At 38.7% G+C, this 18,370-nt stretch overlaps 1 protein-coding gene across 2 annotated transcripts in view; it reads right to left on the bottom strand.

The window, feature by feature from the left end:
- LOC124594794 (protein FAM92A) overlaps window positions 1-18,370 on the bottom strand; it is a 197,918-nt gene that overhangs the window by 69,027 nt on the left and 110,521 nt on the right. For both annotated transcript variants that reach the window (XM_047133212.1, XM_047133213.1), the window contains exon 5: window positions 11,443-11,667. In XM_047133212.1, coding sequence (XP_046989168.1) covers window positions 11,443-11,667 — 225 coding nt within the window. The remainder of the gene's footprint in view (window positions 1-11,442; window positions 11,668-18,370) is intronic.

Below are 18,370 nucleotides of genomic sequence, written 5' to 3'. Positions count from 1 at the left end.
TGTTGTTTTAGACAGACTGGCCTTATATTTGGGAGGATGGAGGTTCCAATCTTCATCTAGCCATCCTAACTTAGGTTTCCCATGGATCCCATGAATTAGTTCAGGCAAATGCTGGGATGGTTCCTACTACAAGGCCCGGGCCAAGAGTCCTGTCATTGTTGACAGGAATGTCTGTGTAAATGAATTATGTATTTTTCCTGTTCTTAACACTAGAGTGCACATGCCCTTAACACTCATTGAGCATACAGACAGGCTACAAGTGTGGCCCGACAAGAAATTTTGTTATTTACAAATTAGGACATAATTTAAAGAAAACATTTTGTACAAATACCACACATCTTTATCTTTACCACCCTTATACATAAAATTAATGAAATTTAACTTTTTATCCATCATAAACAAAGAAATAAAAAACCCTTTAAAAACTCAATGTTCAAACACCAGTTTTGATGACTTTTACATAATTTTAATTTCAAAAATAATACTTACCAGTTTCTTGATTTATGATCATCTAATGGAACCAATAAACAATTTTTCACAATCATCTTCATTTAGATGGCATACATTCAGGGCACAAGACAGACTGATTATCGCTACAAATGTGTCTCGTGCACCTGCTGCATTGTTTATGCATGCTGCGATCATGAGACCTGCTACAAAAAGAACAGCAGCCAGTTCCTCCCTGAGTAAGTATAACAGGGTGCATGGGTTGTTCTGGAAGTCCAAGAAGTAGTATGCCTTTCAGTTTGATAGCTCTGGGAATGTTTTGTTGCAATAATAGATGTTCAATATAAAGCCTTGCTAGTGCAAATCCAACATTATGTAGGTAGTGACAGTAGACGACTTTCATTTCAAAGTTGTTCTTCTCATATATCACAAGAACATTTACCCTCACCACATTGACAAAACTGTAATACAGTGTGAGAGGCCACTGGCAACTGTTTTGAGTAATGCTGTATTGTGTACACATTTTATTAAAAACATTGATGCCACACTTTGTTTGGTTACAAAATGTGATGATTTCCGGTTTTATAACATCACCACTAGCAGCATCGATTTTGTCATCACTGTAAAGTGTAAATAACAGAAAAACTACTTTAATTTGCTTTGGCACATAACTGACTAGTGTGCAATCAGGTCAAAATCCAAAAATAGATCGTTTATTTCTCAGTTGTGTATTGTTTTGAACAATTCAGGTATCTCCAGTTTATTCTTTCTTAGTGTTCCTATGGCCATAATCTTGTGGGTCAATGTTCTTTACATGTAGGAACACTAGCAAAGCAATTGTCCATAGCGATATTGCATCCCCAGCCATATAATGGATTCAGAACTTGATGGACAATATCAGGCACTTGTCATCATTGTGCAGTGTAGATAACAACAAAACTACTTTCACTTTGGCACGTAACTGACTAGCATACAATTGCCTCTCCAGGGCACACCACCTTGATGAAGCACTGTCCGTGCGGGTGCAGAGGCTTGTGTATCTGTGAGAAGCTGAGGGCTATGCTGAAGGTAGAGGACCTACTGCCAGAAAGGCCCTAGCTGATGGATCAGACTAAGAGTGTCCCGCAATGTCCTGTCTTTCTTATCCGCTCCTAATCCTTACCCAATTCCCTTCCCAACCTAAGGTGTGATGTGATGTGGGCAACCTCACTGAGTAAGTATACACCGTGCGGTGTTTTCGTGGTGTGGAGCATGTAGATCCCCAAATCTCGTGGGACACGAAAAAAGAAAATAAATTAAAACAAACTGAGGAGCAAACTAAGACCTCAGACACCCAAACATTGGGGTCAGGACTGATGGAGTGCACTCCCACAACTGAATCAGGGTCTAACCTGAGCCAGAAGTGGGAACTGTAACTGAGAAGTCGTACCAGATCAAGAGTAAAGCCTTGTCTGGGGACCAGGGGAGGAAACTACTCAGGGAAAAGAGACAAAAGGAAGGAAAAGAATGGCTTCCAAAACACAAGTGGAGGGAATTAAAAGGGGTCGAGCCTAAGACCCCTCAGAAAAAACTGTCTCAGGTTGAAGGGGATATGCAGACCCCCACAATGTCAAAGACATGTAGCAAGAGGATAAGGGAGGAATTTAAGACTCCCTCCTCCCTGGACAAGTGAGCCCAGAAAAAGCAGAGGCAAGAAATAGGGAAACAGACATTTAGTACTGCAGTCTCAGTTTTTAAGATGGCAGTTATCCAGGAAGGCTATCCACTGGTAGCCATAATCTCGTAGCAGGAGGAACTTGTACAGATGGCCCTATTTGGAAAGATTGGGAGGAGACGCTGGTCCAGGACCCAACTTCAGGAGGGTCTATTTAGATCATGGTCCCTTCTTCTTTGTCTATGTGGGGTGCACATGGTGGAATGGCTTAAGGACAAGGTACCCATGATATCCCCATGGGAGGATGCAAAGCTGTTGATAAAGACAGTAGCAGAGCTTGTTAAGACCACAAAGGTATAAATATGGGTACCAAACATCCTTAAGGATGTCTCTCCAAAGATGCTGTTTGAGAAAATAGGGGTCCAGAGCCAAAAAGTCTTGACAGAGGACTGGAGAGTAATCAACCAGAAGTTTGTACTGGAAGGACGAACCCTGGTGGTGGGTGTCAGAGAGAAGGTCCTGAAGGCGATGTGAGAGCAAGGCCTCAAATTGTTTTTAGGGTTCTCTCAGGTCACTGTGAGGGTAATCAAAGAGCTCAAAGGCAATGATGGCAGCAAGACGGAGATTGGAGGTGCTGCAGATTTGTCTGCAGCACAGTAAAGGGGCCACTGCTGCCCTGAGCTGCTGCCTAGGGAGACAGGAAGTGGACGTAGCACTGATACAAGAACCTTACCTATATAAAGGGGGCTTATCGGGCCTTGGTGGCACTGAAGGTAAGCTGATTTATGCTAGAAATCTAAGAAACTCCAGAACATGCATCTAGGTAAGAAATGGAATTGCTTTCATGCCAATAATGGATTTCTGCTCCAGGGACCTAGTGACCATCAGGATGCAGCAACGTGAGGAAGGTATCACAAGGGACATTGTTTTGGCCTCAGCATACCTTCCTTATGACAACAGCCCTCCTCCTCCTTTGGAGGTGAGGAGACTGACAGAAGCTTGTCATCGGCAAGGCAACCAACTGTTGGTTGGATGTGGTGCCAATGCCCACAACCTAGTGTGGGGCAGCAAGGATACCAACAATAGAGGTGAGTACCTTCTTGAATTTCTCCTGTCTAACAACTTGGAGGTCCTGAATAGGGGCAATGAACCTACATTCAGGAATAGCAGAAGGGACGAAGTAATTGACATAAGCTTTGGTTCCATGATGACGGGCAGCTATGTCAAACAATGGCATGTGGCATTAGAGCCATCCTCATCGGACCACATGTACATTAAATTCAAGGTTGAAATGGGAATCAGACAGACCACGGCCTATAGGAATCCCAGGAAAATAGACTGAGAGATGTATACGAGGGACCTTGCCTTAAGGTCAAAACCCAAAAATTGATTTGCTTATTTCTTGGTTGTGTATTGTTTTGAACAATTCAGTTATCTATGGTTTATTCTTTCTTAGTGTTCCTATGCCTGTAATCTTGTGGGGCAATGTTCTTTGCATGTAGGAACACTAGCAAACCAATTGTCCTTAGTGATATTGCATCCCAGGCCATATAATGGACTCAGAATTCAAGTGATGATATCAGGCACTTTATTTTACTCTCTAAATTGTTCCTCTGGTTGCTTGTCTATGTAAATCTCAAAATTATAGGAATATGGATACTTGACGACCACAACCATAATGATAATGATTTCTTCTGGTTTGTTTGGCATGTACATCATAGAACCACAGCGTCCCTTGAAAGTGGCTAACTGCTCAGCAATCATAAGATTTTCACTTGAAGTGTAATATTTCTTACAGTTCTGAAGCATTGTTGGTAATTTCTTGTATGGAAGCCAATCGGTCATCTGGTTGATGACCCCGCCTGTCTCTTACACCCTCAAAGCAAAGATCTCGCAGTAGGAATTGCAATCTACTCTCTGACATAGCTGTATATACTAGTCCAATTCCATAACTTTTCGTATTGTTCCAAAAATCCTTTAAAGTTCTTTGCCCTTTATGGTAAGTACCAATTACTAATAAAATGTCAGTAAGTGCCTTGATTACTATCAGGTCAGTATGATATGCATCTCTGACTCTGACATTTGCTTTTTATAGTATCAATGTAAATGTTTGACAAATCAACAAGAATGTTCCAAACATCACCATCAAAAAAATAGCAGAAATGATAAAAAATCTATTGGGCCTGGTGGATGAGCCAAAATGTTGAGAGATCTGGTTCTGGAAGTGAGTGGTGGAAACTTGCTCCATTGTGTGCCATTACGAGACTGAAAGGTAGCTAAAGCTGACACAGGCATCTTCATCAGCATTGTCTTTCTCGCCTTCCTGTTCCATATTAGACTTGTAAGGAGACACAGGTGGAACATTTTGTTCCACAAACCCTTCTTCCTCCAGTTGCCGTCTCTGATTTTTTTTATTTTTTATTTTTTTTTTATTCCATCTTGTTTATATGATCCAGCATCTAAACATATAATATACAGAACAAGAAATAACTAACTGCAAAAATGCCTACAAATGACAATACTATAAAATGTGCACTGATTTTGTAGTATTTATTACAGCAACTGTATCATATTTACCTCAGTTTCACAGCTTGTGCAATCAGAGATTTAACTTCCACGAACAGTCACATGGGCTACAGATGTAGCCCACAGATTTCAACGACAATTTATTTACACATCCTTGCACCGTGGGGGTCGGGACACTACTAGCAAGAACTGAAATTCTTACCTGAGGAATACATAAAATGTTGGCACTGTAATGCACCAATTGTTGAAAATAAATGACTGTTTTACTCACTGGGCTACACATGTAGCCCGCGTGTGTGCTCTAGTGTTAAGTTGTAATACCAACACATGTGCAATATCATTGTAAAAATGCTCTATGGCTGAATAAAACTTCTGCAACCGTGTGCTTCTTTTACTTGTTGTAAAAGTGATGCCCATGTATTTAAATGTACAGATTTTAATTTGCAGAACCTCATGTCCAAATATTTTCGGTCATCTTCCCCCTCTACCATATACTCCATCTTTTTTGTGTTTATTGTTAGGGCACATTTTGAGTATCGTTTGCGCAGTTCCCTGAACATATAACTGGAGTCATCTTTGTCTCCTGCTGTCAGGACTTGGTCATAGTGAAGATTAAAGAATATAGTATTTTTTTGCCCTACAAAGACTACCATTCCACATTTCCTGTGCCAATTTTGCTAAGCTTCCTCTACAATGTCCCAGTTCCATTCCTTTTCTTCTTGTTTTTCAATTGATTTTTATTTTAAATTCATTATTGTTCCTTTCTTTATCAATTTCTGCTTTTCTGCATTTGTGACTTATATCTTTCATGGTTCTTATCACTTCTGGATTTATTTCTAAGTTCGATTACTCTTTTTCACATTTTGATTGCTTTATATTAATTAACAGCCTGTTAATAATATATGAATTAGACAATGAAAAATGGGAACCAGTTTACAATGCAACAAATGTGAACAATAAATGGGACAATTTCTGTAAACTATTCAATAAAACTTTAAATGAAACATGTCCTTTAGTAAAACAAGTAAACAAAGCTAGTACTCACAAAGATGAGAATTTCCCTTCTGAAAGCATTGAACTGAGAGAGAAAATGAAGCACTGTTACATACTCATTCAAAATACTACATTACGACACTCACACAATGGAAAATCCAGGAAGTAATGTAAAAATATTATGAAAAGGAAAGTTGCCACTCACCATATAGTGAAGATGCTGAGTCACAGATAGGCACAACAAAAAGACTGTCACACATAAAGCTTTTGGCCAGTAAGGCCTTCATCAAAAACAGATGATACACACACACACACACACACACACACACACACACACACACAAACACTTACATAAACACAACTCACACACATGACTGCAGTCTCGGACAACCGAAACCACACTGCAAGCAGCAGCACTAGTCCATGATGGGAGTGGTGACTGGGTGGGGGTAGGAGGAGGCTTGGGCAGGGAGGGGAGGGATAATATGGTGGGGGTGGAGGACAGTGAAGTGCTGCAGGTCAGATAGAGATCATGGGAGAGGTGGGGAGGGGGGTGGGGGCATAGTGGAAAAGGAGAGAAGTAAAAAGTAAAAACAATCGGTGTGATGGTAGAATGACAGCTGTGTAGAGCTGGAATGGGTGAAGACAGTGACTAATGAAAGTTGAGTCCAGGAGGATTACAGGAATGTAGGATGTATTACAGGGAAAGTTGCCACCTGTGCAGTTCAGAAAAGCCAGTGTTGGTGGGATGGATGCATATGGCACAAGCTGTGAAGCAGTTATTGAAATGAAGGATGTCATGTTTGGCATGTGGTCCACTTGTTTCTTGGCCACAGTTTGTAAGTGGCCATTCATGCAGACAGACAGCTTGTTGCTTGTCGTGCCCACATAGAATGAAGCACAGTGGTTGCAGCTTAGCTTGTAGATCACGTGACTAGTTTCACAGGTAGCCCTGCCTTTAATGGGATAGGTGATGTTTGCGACTGGACTGGATTAGGTAGTGGTGGGAGGATGTATGCGACAGGTCTTGCATCTAGGTGTATTATAGGGGTATGAACTATGAGGTAAGGGGTTGGGAACAGGGGTTGTGTAAGGACGGATGAGGATATTGTGTAGGTTTGGTGGATGGTGGAATACCACTGTGGGAGGGGTAGGAAGGATAGTGGGCAAGACATTTCTCATTTCAGAGCATGATGGGAGGTAGTCAAAACTCTGGCAGGGAATGTAATTCATTGCTCCATTCCTGGGTGGTACTGAGTTGCGAGGGGAATGCTGGTCTGTAGCCAGACAGCGGGACTTTGGGAGGTGGTGGGAGACTAGATAGATAATGCATGGAAGATTTGTTTTTGTACAAGGTTGGGACGATAATTATGATCTGTGAAGACTTCAGTGAGACCCTTGGTATATTTCGAGAGGGACCGCTCATCACTGCAGATGCATGGCTGGGTGGGCTGTGTGGAAAGGACTTCTTGGTATGGAATGTGTGGCAGCTGTTGAAGTGGAGGTACTGCTGGTGGTTAGTCAGTTTGATATGGACGGAAGGTATTGATGTAGTCATCTTTGAGGTGGAGGTCATCTAGGAAGGAGGTTTATTGGGTTGAGTAGGACCAGGTGAAGTAAATGGGGCGAAGCAGTTGAGGTTCTGGAGGAATGTAGGTAGGGTGTCCTCAGCCTCGATCCAGATCACAAGGATGTCATCGATGAATGTGAACCAGGTGAGGGGTTTAAGACTCTGGGTGTTTAGGAAGGATTCCTCTACATGGCCCATGAATAGGTTGGCACAGGATGGTGCCATGAGGATGGCTATAGCCGTACCCTGGATTTGTTTGTAAGTAATGCCTTCAAAGGAGAAATAATTGTGGGTGAGGATATAGTTGGTCATGGCAACTAGAAAGGAGATAGTTGGTCTGGAATCCATCAGGTTCAGTAGTGGTAAGGCTGAGGGCATTAGAAATGTTAGTGTAAAGGGAGGTGGCATCAATAGTGATGAACAGGGCACTGTGTGGTAAAGGGACAGGATCTGTGGAGAGTCAATGGAGGAAATGGTTGGTATCTTTTATGTAGGAGGGTAGGTTCTGGGTAATAGGTTGAAGGTGTTGGTCTACGAAAGCAGACAGTAACCGGTCACAATGGGGCATCCTGGGTGGTTATTTATGGACTTAAGGAAGCATGTAGAAGGTAGGAGTGCAGGAAGTGGTAGGGTGAGTAGAGAGATGGACTCCGGGGAGAGGTTCTGGGATGGGCCTAAGGATTTGAGGAGTGACTGGAGATCCTGCTGGATTTCTGGAATGGGACCACGGTGGCGAGGTTTGCAGGTGAAAGTATCTGACAGCTGTCAGATTTCTTCTGCCAGGTCCTGACAGTTCAAAACAACTGTGGCAAAGCCTTTGTCTGCAGATAGTATTATAAGGTTGGGATCAGTTTTTAGAAGGTGGACTGCAGTTCTTTCTGTGGATGTAAGGTTAGTTTGCATGTTGAGGGATTTGGGAAATGATGGTGAGGCAAAGTTTGATGTTATGAAATTCTGGAAAGTTAACATGGGCTGATTTGGGGGTAGTGGGGATAGACCACGGTTGGATGGAGGAGTGAACTGAGTTAGGAAGGCCACCCAGTCGCCACTCCCATCATGCACTGATGCTACTGCTCACAGTGTGGTTTCAGTTGCCTGAGACTCTGCATTTCCGTATGTGTGTCTGTGTGTTTGTGTGTGTGTGTGTGTGTGTGTGTGTGTGTGTGTGTGTGTGTGTGTGTGTGTGTGTGTCATCTATTTTTGACAAAGGCCTTACTGGCCGAAAGCTTTATGTGTGACAGTCTTTTTGTTGTGGGACTCAGGGTCTCTACTATATGGTGAGTGGCAACTTTCCTTTTCATAATATTGTTAAATTGCAATACTATTTAAGAAATTACAAACTGATCAGAAACATTACAGAGCTTCCTTGACTAATCTTAAAGCTCATAAATATGCCTATCAAATAAGCAACTTAACTTGTTTTAGTAAAACTGACTGGAAAATAATGTATAAAGAATGTGGGAGACAGTAATCTCATGAACACACCAGCATAATGTTAAAAGAAAATGAATGTATAACAAAGAACCCAAAAAGAAGTGTATGGGAAATTCAAACAGATGTTTAGTACAATTGGCACAAGTGAAGCACGTCACTAGGTACCCAATTTAAATGTTACAAATAATAGCCAATCTTTTATTCATCCACAGCATTACTCAGAGGGACCTCCTAGCAGTCATTTAAAAACTTAAAGCTAAAATATCTTGTGTCTGGAATGAGATTTTACCTAGGCTGATAAAGGAATGCAGAGGAGAGTTAGTGAATCCTCTGACACATCTAACAAATATTACCCTCTGCCATGTAGAATTCCCTGATCTTTTGAAAATCTCTGAAATCCTACTGTGTATAAAAAGGGAATAAAAACTGACATGAAAAACGATAGGCCTATATCATTAACTTCAGAGCTTGGAAAGTTACTAGAGAAAGTAATATTAAAGCAGTTTGAGGCGCATTTTGTCAAACATAATCTATTCAAAAATCTGCAACATGGTTTTAGAAAAGGAGATCTACTTTAGCAGCAATAGCAATTTTTATACATGAAGCATTAAACAAACTAGAGGAAGGAGATAAGGTAACAGGATATGAGTAAAGCTTATGATATTGTGAACCATACAATTCCACTGCATAAATTATAAGCATGCAGGATGAGAGGGGTGGCCTTACAATTACGTACCTCCTATTTGAAAGACAGGAAACAATGTGTCAAATGAACTTATAAGTAAAGGAATGAACAGTTGGTAACAATCAAATTGGGCCCACAAGATACTTCATTGTGGTGTACCCTGAGAAGGTGTACTGGGGCTTTTTCCATTTCTTGTGTACGTTAATGATTTAACCGAACCCAAAACTGCGTGGTTATAAACTATGCTGATGACATATCTTTTGTCAGCTGGGGCCATGATATGCAAACTACTACAAACATTAGTGAAATCTTTATAATTTTGTGTTATAATATAATAATAAAATATAATATATTTTATAATATATATATAAATAATATTATAATAAAATTATCTTACTTCAAATAAGCTACCTGTAAATAAAGAGAAGACAGTAACAATGCAATTTATGCTTACCTATAAGCAGAACATAAATAATATTCAATTTACACCTCCATTGAGCCTCAGCTAGACAAACAAACACAAATTTTTGATATAATTGTTGATGAACACCTCTTATGGAAAGAACATATAGACCATATCTGTAAGAAAATCAATACAAATGTATATCTACTGAAATGGTCTCAGTCTTCCTGGACTATAACATCTAGAGACAAATATACTTCAGAGTGATACACCAACATCTTCAGTATGGTACTGAGATAAGGGGTGGGCCACAAGCTGTCTTCACTGACAGGCTCTTCAGACCACAAAAAAAGGCAGTAAGAGTGGTAGTTGAGGTAAAAAGGAGAGAGACTTATAGAGAAATCTCCAGAAAATATAAAATACTAATCATTTACTCTATATACATTTTACAGAAAATAATCTTTGTGAAACAAAATCCAGAATATAATGTAACAAACAGTAATCCACATAGGTACAATATACTGGGAAGGGAAAACTTTCACAGAATCTCAAGTAAAAAACAAAGGCTGCAGACTGTAGTCAATGTACAGTAGGAACAATCTTTTATAACAGACTACCATCTGACCTCAAGACAGCTAATTTAAACACTTTAAAGAATAAACTTCTCTCCAGTACTGCTCTGTATACATTTAGTACTCGTATGTTTGCTTTTATGTCCTGCATCATATATTTACATTCATGGCATGCACTACACATTTTAAGTGCACTACACATTTTAAGTAACAACTAATGCAATATGATGGCTTAACCTTCAATCATTTCAACAACAGAAATATATATTATTTAACTGACATCTCATTCGTCCTTGCTAGAAAAATTGAAATTAATGCTGTTATCATAATTCTGGTGTAGTGTAAAAGATTACTATCCTTGGTTGTTACAAAATGCCATGTTAGTCATTTACCATTTGCAACTATATGAACGTGCAAAACATGGTTCTTAATTTGTGTGTCAACAAAAAAATAAATGCTGCAAGAGGCTTGCTTCTGAATCTGTTATGAGAAATGAACATTCATCTATAAAGCCTAGTATTAAGCATACCTGCCAGAATAAGATTTTGATTATGTTATTTTAAATTTAAGTTACTTCAAGAATTTTGAATACTTCTGAGGTATTCAGCTGGTTGGTGTCATGCAGAAGGTGTGATATTTTCACAAACCGGCTTCTTGACACCTTCAGGCATTCCTGATGACTGATAGTCATTTTAGAAGTCAGTCAATCATCAGGAATGCCTGAAGGTGGCAAGAAGTTGGTTTGCCAAAATACTGTGCGTTCTGGATGGCACCATTTTGGCTAAATACCTACGAAATATTTGAAATCTGTCTACACTGGGAAAATCTGAAATCTTGCTTCAAGGACGTTTGTGTTAGTTTTGAAATCACTTTTTGTTGCAAACAAATACTATTGCAATTAATGGTCATTTTTGTCGCAAATTTTGCAAAAGATTAAGAAACTCTAGTCTAGAAGAAGGTACACATTATAATTTAAGCAAATATCAATTAATCTGAAATCCCTTGTAATCATCTGTGAATCATATAGCCGAATAACTGCATACCAACCACAACAATAAAATTGTAGTAGATACTAAAGTCAGAGACAAGATCAAGAATTACTTACTCCACTTGTGCATTTCTATTGATGATAATGTAAATGGATACAACTGTGCTTACCTCCATGTCTTCCTCCTCATCCACTTCAGAAACCTGTTGATACGCTTTTGTAAATAATTCTACAGCTTTTGCATGAAAGCTTAGTTCAATTATAATGTAATTTAAAATGATAGACTTGATATCATGTAGCTTTTTCTTCTCAAACATGTCAGTCTGTTCTTCAAGAGATCTGACTGTGCGAGAAAGGTCAGCTGTTGCTTTTAGCAACTCTGACTCGGCTATGCTCTGTAAAATGAATGTTAAGGAAATCGTAATTTACCTCCATGGGATGTGTAAGTGTCTCAAACATTCAACTTTTTCCCATGTTGCTAGATATTATTGCATTCATAAAATATTTATATCACAATCTCTTTCCCCACCCCTGTTGTCAACACGTGAGGTCTGCCATGTTTGAAAGTCTTACTTATAATAGTTTGCTTCTAATAAGTTTGTCACTAGACAGCAATTTTGTACATTCTAGTCTGACAAAAAAGAAATTTAGACTAATTATGAGCTCTAGAATGGGGGGGCTACAACCATCTATAGACACAACATCACTGTATATAGTTTTGTTCACAATAGCAACAGCTCATGCCTCAATAATTTGCGGCATTTTCCATTTTCGCCCTGCCTACCAGATGTGACATGACAGAATTAAACAAACTGCTTACAAAAATGCTTTAGAACTACAGTAACATGTTAATGTTATGAAATGTGTGTAATTTTGGAAGTGGTTGACAGGTTATACCTTGATACAAGTGAACAGTGTCTCGATACAGTGGTAGCATTATGATGGCTGTACACTCATCATGTATCCTGAACAGAAACACTACTTTGCTATTCAATGCTGTGCACTTTAGTAGTGGAACCCATTAAAATGGTATATCAGTGAAAAAATGTTACCCTCCTATGTAGCAACTTTACTTTAGTGTCTCCATTTAAAACAATACTCAATTCAGGTAGTGAGTGAGAAATGTTCATGCAGTCCAACTGAACTGTAGTGAAGCCTGTCAACCATGGTCATACTTTCACAGACAAAAGACATCATGCTAATACTGCACACAATCACCGTAAATCCTGATAACAGCCAAAATTTGGTGAGGAAGAATGTCCACTAGTTTCTTCAAGTATTCCATATGCAGATGAAGCTGTTTATTGAATATTAGGTCTTACAGAGCTACCGAATTGTGGAAATGCTGATTCCTGTTTCACCCACTGTTGCAAATACTGCCAGACCCTTTCTATGGGTTTAATATAAGGTGATTTACAAAGCCTGTTAAGGCATAATAGGGAGCCTGAATGTTTGTAAAACTGGGAACATATGAGTGCAGCCTTATGAACATGACTGTTGTCATTCTGAGAGATAGGATTGTGAACAATATACTCATCATCACAAAGTAGAAGAAAGGAGAGCACTTATTTAATGAAAAATGTTGAAGTAAAAATCCCGGTTCATGTTCAAGGTAAACTGAATGACTGGGCCAAAATCACTGTATGAAAAACAACTCCAAAACATAACAGAACCAACTGTGGCCTGGACTATACCCTCCACAAACTGCAGGTTAAATACCTCATTGGGCTGTCAGTGCACTTGACATACTGCATCATTTGGAAAGAGGAAAAGTTGTGCATTGTCAGACATTACACACCTCCATTCTGTTGCTCTCCAGCTTCTGTGTTGTTTGGCCCTTGAATACATGCAGCTTTATGTGCCACTGAAAGCAATGGTCTTCCATACAATCGACTGTCAGGTACTCACTACTTCACTACCATAACTTATGTTAGCAGAGGAGGGTCAGTTCTACCCCAGTAGATCTCCAACTGTGAGTGCAATTACAACAAAGGCTGCCTGTGTAGAGGCGAGACAAATGTGAGGTTCTTGAAGACATGCAGCAGCCTTCTCAGTAGTTGCAGGGATAACAGTCTAGTTGATAAACTGATAATCATTGTAACCTTAGCTAAGATGGTCTTGCTATTGTAGTACTGGGTATGCAGCTCTACTACATGGCTTAATAATGATGACATTCAACAGAGTAAAATACTGCTGAGATAAAATTCTCTCCCATTCCAATCTCTGGCCACAGACTACTCTCGAGAATGGAAAAAGAAAACCAGCATTCTATGTGTCAGAGTGTAGGATGAAATAGTGAATGCAGCAGAGGAAAGGGGGAGAGGGCAGGTCCAGTAGAAATCCTTGGATAGCACACAAGATATTGAATTTAATTGCTGAAAAGAGGTAATATGAAACTGTAGCAAATAAAGCAGGCATAAGGGAATGTAGGCATCTAAAAAGTGGAAGCGACAAAAGGTGTCAAACAGTAAAGTAGGACTGGCTAGATGCAAGGCTGCAGAAGAATGTGTGAGAAGGGTAAAGATAAATGCCATCTACAGGCAAATTAAAAAAGATATTTGGAGAAAAGAGATGCTGCTGTAAGAACATCAAGAGCTCAGACAGAAGGCTAGTACTGACCAAAGAGGGAAAGTTGAAAACTGGAAGGAATATATAGAAGGGCTAGACACGGGAAATGAACTCTATGAGTATGTTATACAGGGGAACAGGTAGCAAATGAATATTTTTGTTGGAAATATAACAATGCATCTAGAGTTTAACAGAGAAATCAACACTCAATAATACTTACTGAAGTTCAGTACAATATTTACACACATTAGTATTGTAAGGATCATTAGTTTACCACATACCATAAATTGTAATTTCATGAAATCATCTTATTTATTTATAAAAAGCATTTGAAACATCATATGTCTAGCTTGTGTAAGCAAGCTTTTCAAAAAGAATACACATATTAAAAAGTATTATGTTATTAAAACTATCAAATGCTGTGCCATAGCTTGGTTATTGGAGGAATAAATACATTATTTAGTTTATCCTCACTACCGGTAGATGTTGGTTGTCTTCTGTTCACTTGGTTACCGTCACATGTTGCAAAAATGGCTACTTCACAGCAGAAATCATTTTGTGTTCTCACATTAATGAAGCATAATTCTGCAATTACAGAGCAAAAATGTTTCAGGTTGAGGTACCAAACTGATCCTCTTACTGGATGGAACATTCACAGATGGTATTGACAGTTGGTAGACACAAGATGTTTATGTAAGTAAAGAGTCCTTGCTGCCCTTGTATTTCCAATGAAAATATTGCATGAATCCAAACAGCTTTCCAGCACAATCCTACAAAATCAACTTGTCATACCAGTCAGGAAATACAGCTGCCTATAATAACAACTTGGTCTGTTTTGAGACATCAGTTGGTTATGATGCCGTAGAAGTTACAGCTGTTGCAGGCTCTGCTCTGTCATGATGACAAATGCAAACATATGGCATTTTTCGAAAAGATTCAGAATGCTGGTGACAATGATAACACTTTCTGTGATTAAGTGACTTTCCCCTTAGTGGGAAAGTAAACTAACACAACGGTCAAATTTGGGGCCTACAGAACCTACATGCCCACACTAGACTTGTATGGGATTCACCCAAATTGAATGTGTTCTGTGTGATATCCCACTCATCTGTTTATGGTTCATTCTTCTTTGATGGAAAGTAAACTAACACAGTGGTCACATCTGGGGCCTACAGAACCCACATGCACATGTACAAGGTTCACCTAAAATGAATGTGTTTTGCGCGATATCCCACGCATCTGTTTACAGCCCATTCTTCATTGATGAAAACATGGTTGAAAGTCAGCAGTATCTTGCTATGATACAGAACTGGTTGTTTCTGAGGCTCAATGAGGATAACTTCATTATTCAATAAGATAGAGCACCCCCTCACTGAAGTTGCCAAGGGCATGAATATCTGAATGAAACTCTATCAAGTCATTAGATTGATCATCAAACAGCCAGCAACTCAGCATTTCTTACCTGGGTTCCACAGTCATCAGATTTTGTACCCTGTGACCTCTTCCTTTGAGGTTTCATTAAGGGCAACATTTATGCACCAACACTACCACAGAACCTAGAAGAGTTGAAGAACAGGATCTGTACTGCCACAAAATCAGTGCAATGGACATTCTTACCCAAGTATGGGAAGAATTCAAGTATTTACATCATATTATTCATATCACTAGTGGAGGACATATTGAACATATATAATCTAAACTTGAGAGATCAATATCAAACAATGAAAAATCCAGAATGGAATGTAACAATATTATGAAATGGAAAGTTGCTACTCACCATATAGCAGAGATGCTGAGTCGCAAATAGGTGCAACAAAAAGACTGTCACAAATTAGCTTTCGGCCATTATGGCCTTCATCAAAAATAGATGACACACACACACACACACACACACACACACACACACACACACAAGACTGCAGTCTCTGGCAACTGAAGTGTGGCTGCAGTTGCCAGAGTCTGCATGTGTGTGTGTGTGTGTGTGTGTGTGTGTGTGTGTGTGTGTGTGTGTGTGTGTGTGTGTGTGAGTTGCATTTGCGTGTATGTGTGCATGCGTGTGTGTGTGTGTGTGTGTGTGTGTGTGTGTGTGTGTGTGATCTATTTTTGACAAAGGCCATACTGGCCGAAAGCTAATTTGTGAGTCTTTTGTTGTGCCTATCTGCATCTCCGCATCCAAACCTGAGGGACTCATAAATACTTGTCACAAGTTTCATAGCTGTATGTCTTACAGTTTAATAAATATATGCTTTTTTACAATTCGTCAAGTGAGTATCACATTATTCAACTGTTTGAAAAAATTAGATCTGATGTGAATAGCCTATGATTTAAGGAGCTTACTTGCCCATAAATCACTGAAAGATACCTGTTAGAACACAATAAACAATGTTTCACTTCACTGACAGTGCTTGGTACATGCACAGTCTAAAGAACATGTTGGGTACAGAACAACATGCAGCATTATTCTGAGCTCTAAATGCTATAAACCTACATCTACACCATTTCCAGTCTTACAGCAAGCCTTTAACAATGTTGACTGGAATACACTGTTTGAAATTACGAAGGTAACAAGAATAAAGCACAGGGAGTGAAAGGGTATTTGTTACCTGTATGGAATCTTGACTGCAATTATAAAAGTAAGACAGGACTGTTGACTCTTCCTGATGCTATTTAATCTGTATATTGAGCAAGCAGTAAAGGTAACCAAGGAGAAATTAGGAAAGGAGACAGAAATTCAGAGAGAAGACATAAAATTTTTAAGGTTTGCTAGTGGTATTGTAATTCTGTCAGAGTTGGCAAGAGAATTGGAAGAGCACTTTAATGGAATGGATTACAGTTTGAAAGAGTTTATAAGATGAACAGCAACAAAAGTTAAACAAGGGTAAGGTAACAACATCAGTGATGCTGGGGAAATTAAATTAGGAAATGAGACATTAAAATTAGTAGATGAGGTTTGCTATCTGAGCAGCTAAATAACCAATGATGGAGAAAATAGAGAGGAAACAAAATGCAGAGTGGCAGTAACAAGAAAAGCATTTCTGAGAAAGAGAAATTTGTTAATAGCTAATATAAATTTAATTGTTAGGAATTCATTTTTGAAGGTATTTGTCTGAGATGCAGCCTTGTATGGAAGCAAAATGGGGATGGTAAACAATTTAGACATAAAGAGAAAATTCTGATATATGGTGCTGTAGAAGAATGACAAAGATTAAATGATTAAATGGGTACATTGAACAACTAATGAGGAGGTTCTGAATTGAAATAAAAATAATATATATATTTAGGGCACAACCTGACTAAAAGAAAGGAATAGTTGACAGGACACATTGTAGCAGTTCCACCTGCTTTTATTTCTTCATTTGTTGCTCTCGGTGTCAACATACTGCGTTGCTACACTGGCTGAAAATGGAGTTTGTAATTTGGACACTGACTATGGTAAACAAGGTATCCGACAGATGCACAGTTACGTTTCACTGACTTTTACTTTCACATTGTACAATCTCCCAATAATACACAGTTATATATGGATGGCCAGTGCACTATTGTTTAAACTTTCCATAAGCCTCATTAATAGTTTACAGGTGAACCTCCACATATTGCTACAATAGTTTACTGTTGAACATCTATGAGCAGTACAAACGTGACCACATAATTCACACTTCTTGAAGAATAAACAGATACGTATGGAGCAGACACTGTCATTGCTTTTACACATGGCCTAATTGTTTAACAGTTATTCTACAGTTAAGTTGAAGCATTGTTATTGTTCTAACCAACACAGGTTTCTCATCTGAAACTCAGCCATGGGTTGATTGACTTGTGACCAAAAATAGGCCCTTATATATCATCACAATAACAGGTGCTGAAACTACACACTGTTTGAGGTTTAATTTACAGAAATTACAATTAAAACTTAACTCATTAAATTAACTGACTACATCGAAAAATTGGTTCTTTTCAACAATTCCTTCTACTGCAAGGGTTAAGCCAAATTATTTGTTTAAATCATGAAATTAACAAATATAGTTATGCAAACAATACTTTTGACAAAACTGTTAATTACTTTGGAATTAATTCAGGGCTGGTTTTGCTAACATGTTTTCGAATAGGGCCAAATAGATACTTTAAGGTTCTAGTATTTTGTCTTCCAAATGTTTATAATTAGTACAGATTTATATTTGTTTATATGTCAACAGTATAATTTAAGTTACAAAACAATTACTGATTTCATCCTATAATGAAAGATTCTAACTAGTAATAATCAGAATAAATTAGAAAATCAATTGCATACATAAAACTAAGCACACTGGTGTTATATTCCTTAAAAACTAAGGGCCAATCTTTCTCTTTTATGAAAATACAAATTATACTCACATATTTAAATGTTAATTAAGTCAAAATGAAAAAATGAATTTTAAAGAGGCAGATGACAAAACAAGAGGGGAATTAAAGGTATCCCAGCTTGCTTCACCACAAAATCCTCAAGCATCAAGGAATGAACATTTTGGTAATGAACGAAGTGAGGTGGTAACA

This window comes from Schistocerca americana, chromosome 2 (genome assembly GCF_021461395.2).
Source record: "Schistocerca americana isolate TAMUIC-IGC-003095 chromosome 2, iqSchAmer2.1, whole genome shotgun sequence".
In the NCBI taxonomy this organism is placed as follows: domain Eukaryota; kingdom Metazoa; phylum Arthropoda; class Insecta; order Orthoptera; family Acrididae; genus Schistocerca; species Schistocerca americana.
This window is presented reverse-complemented; position numbering and strand designations above follow the sequence as displayed.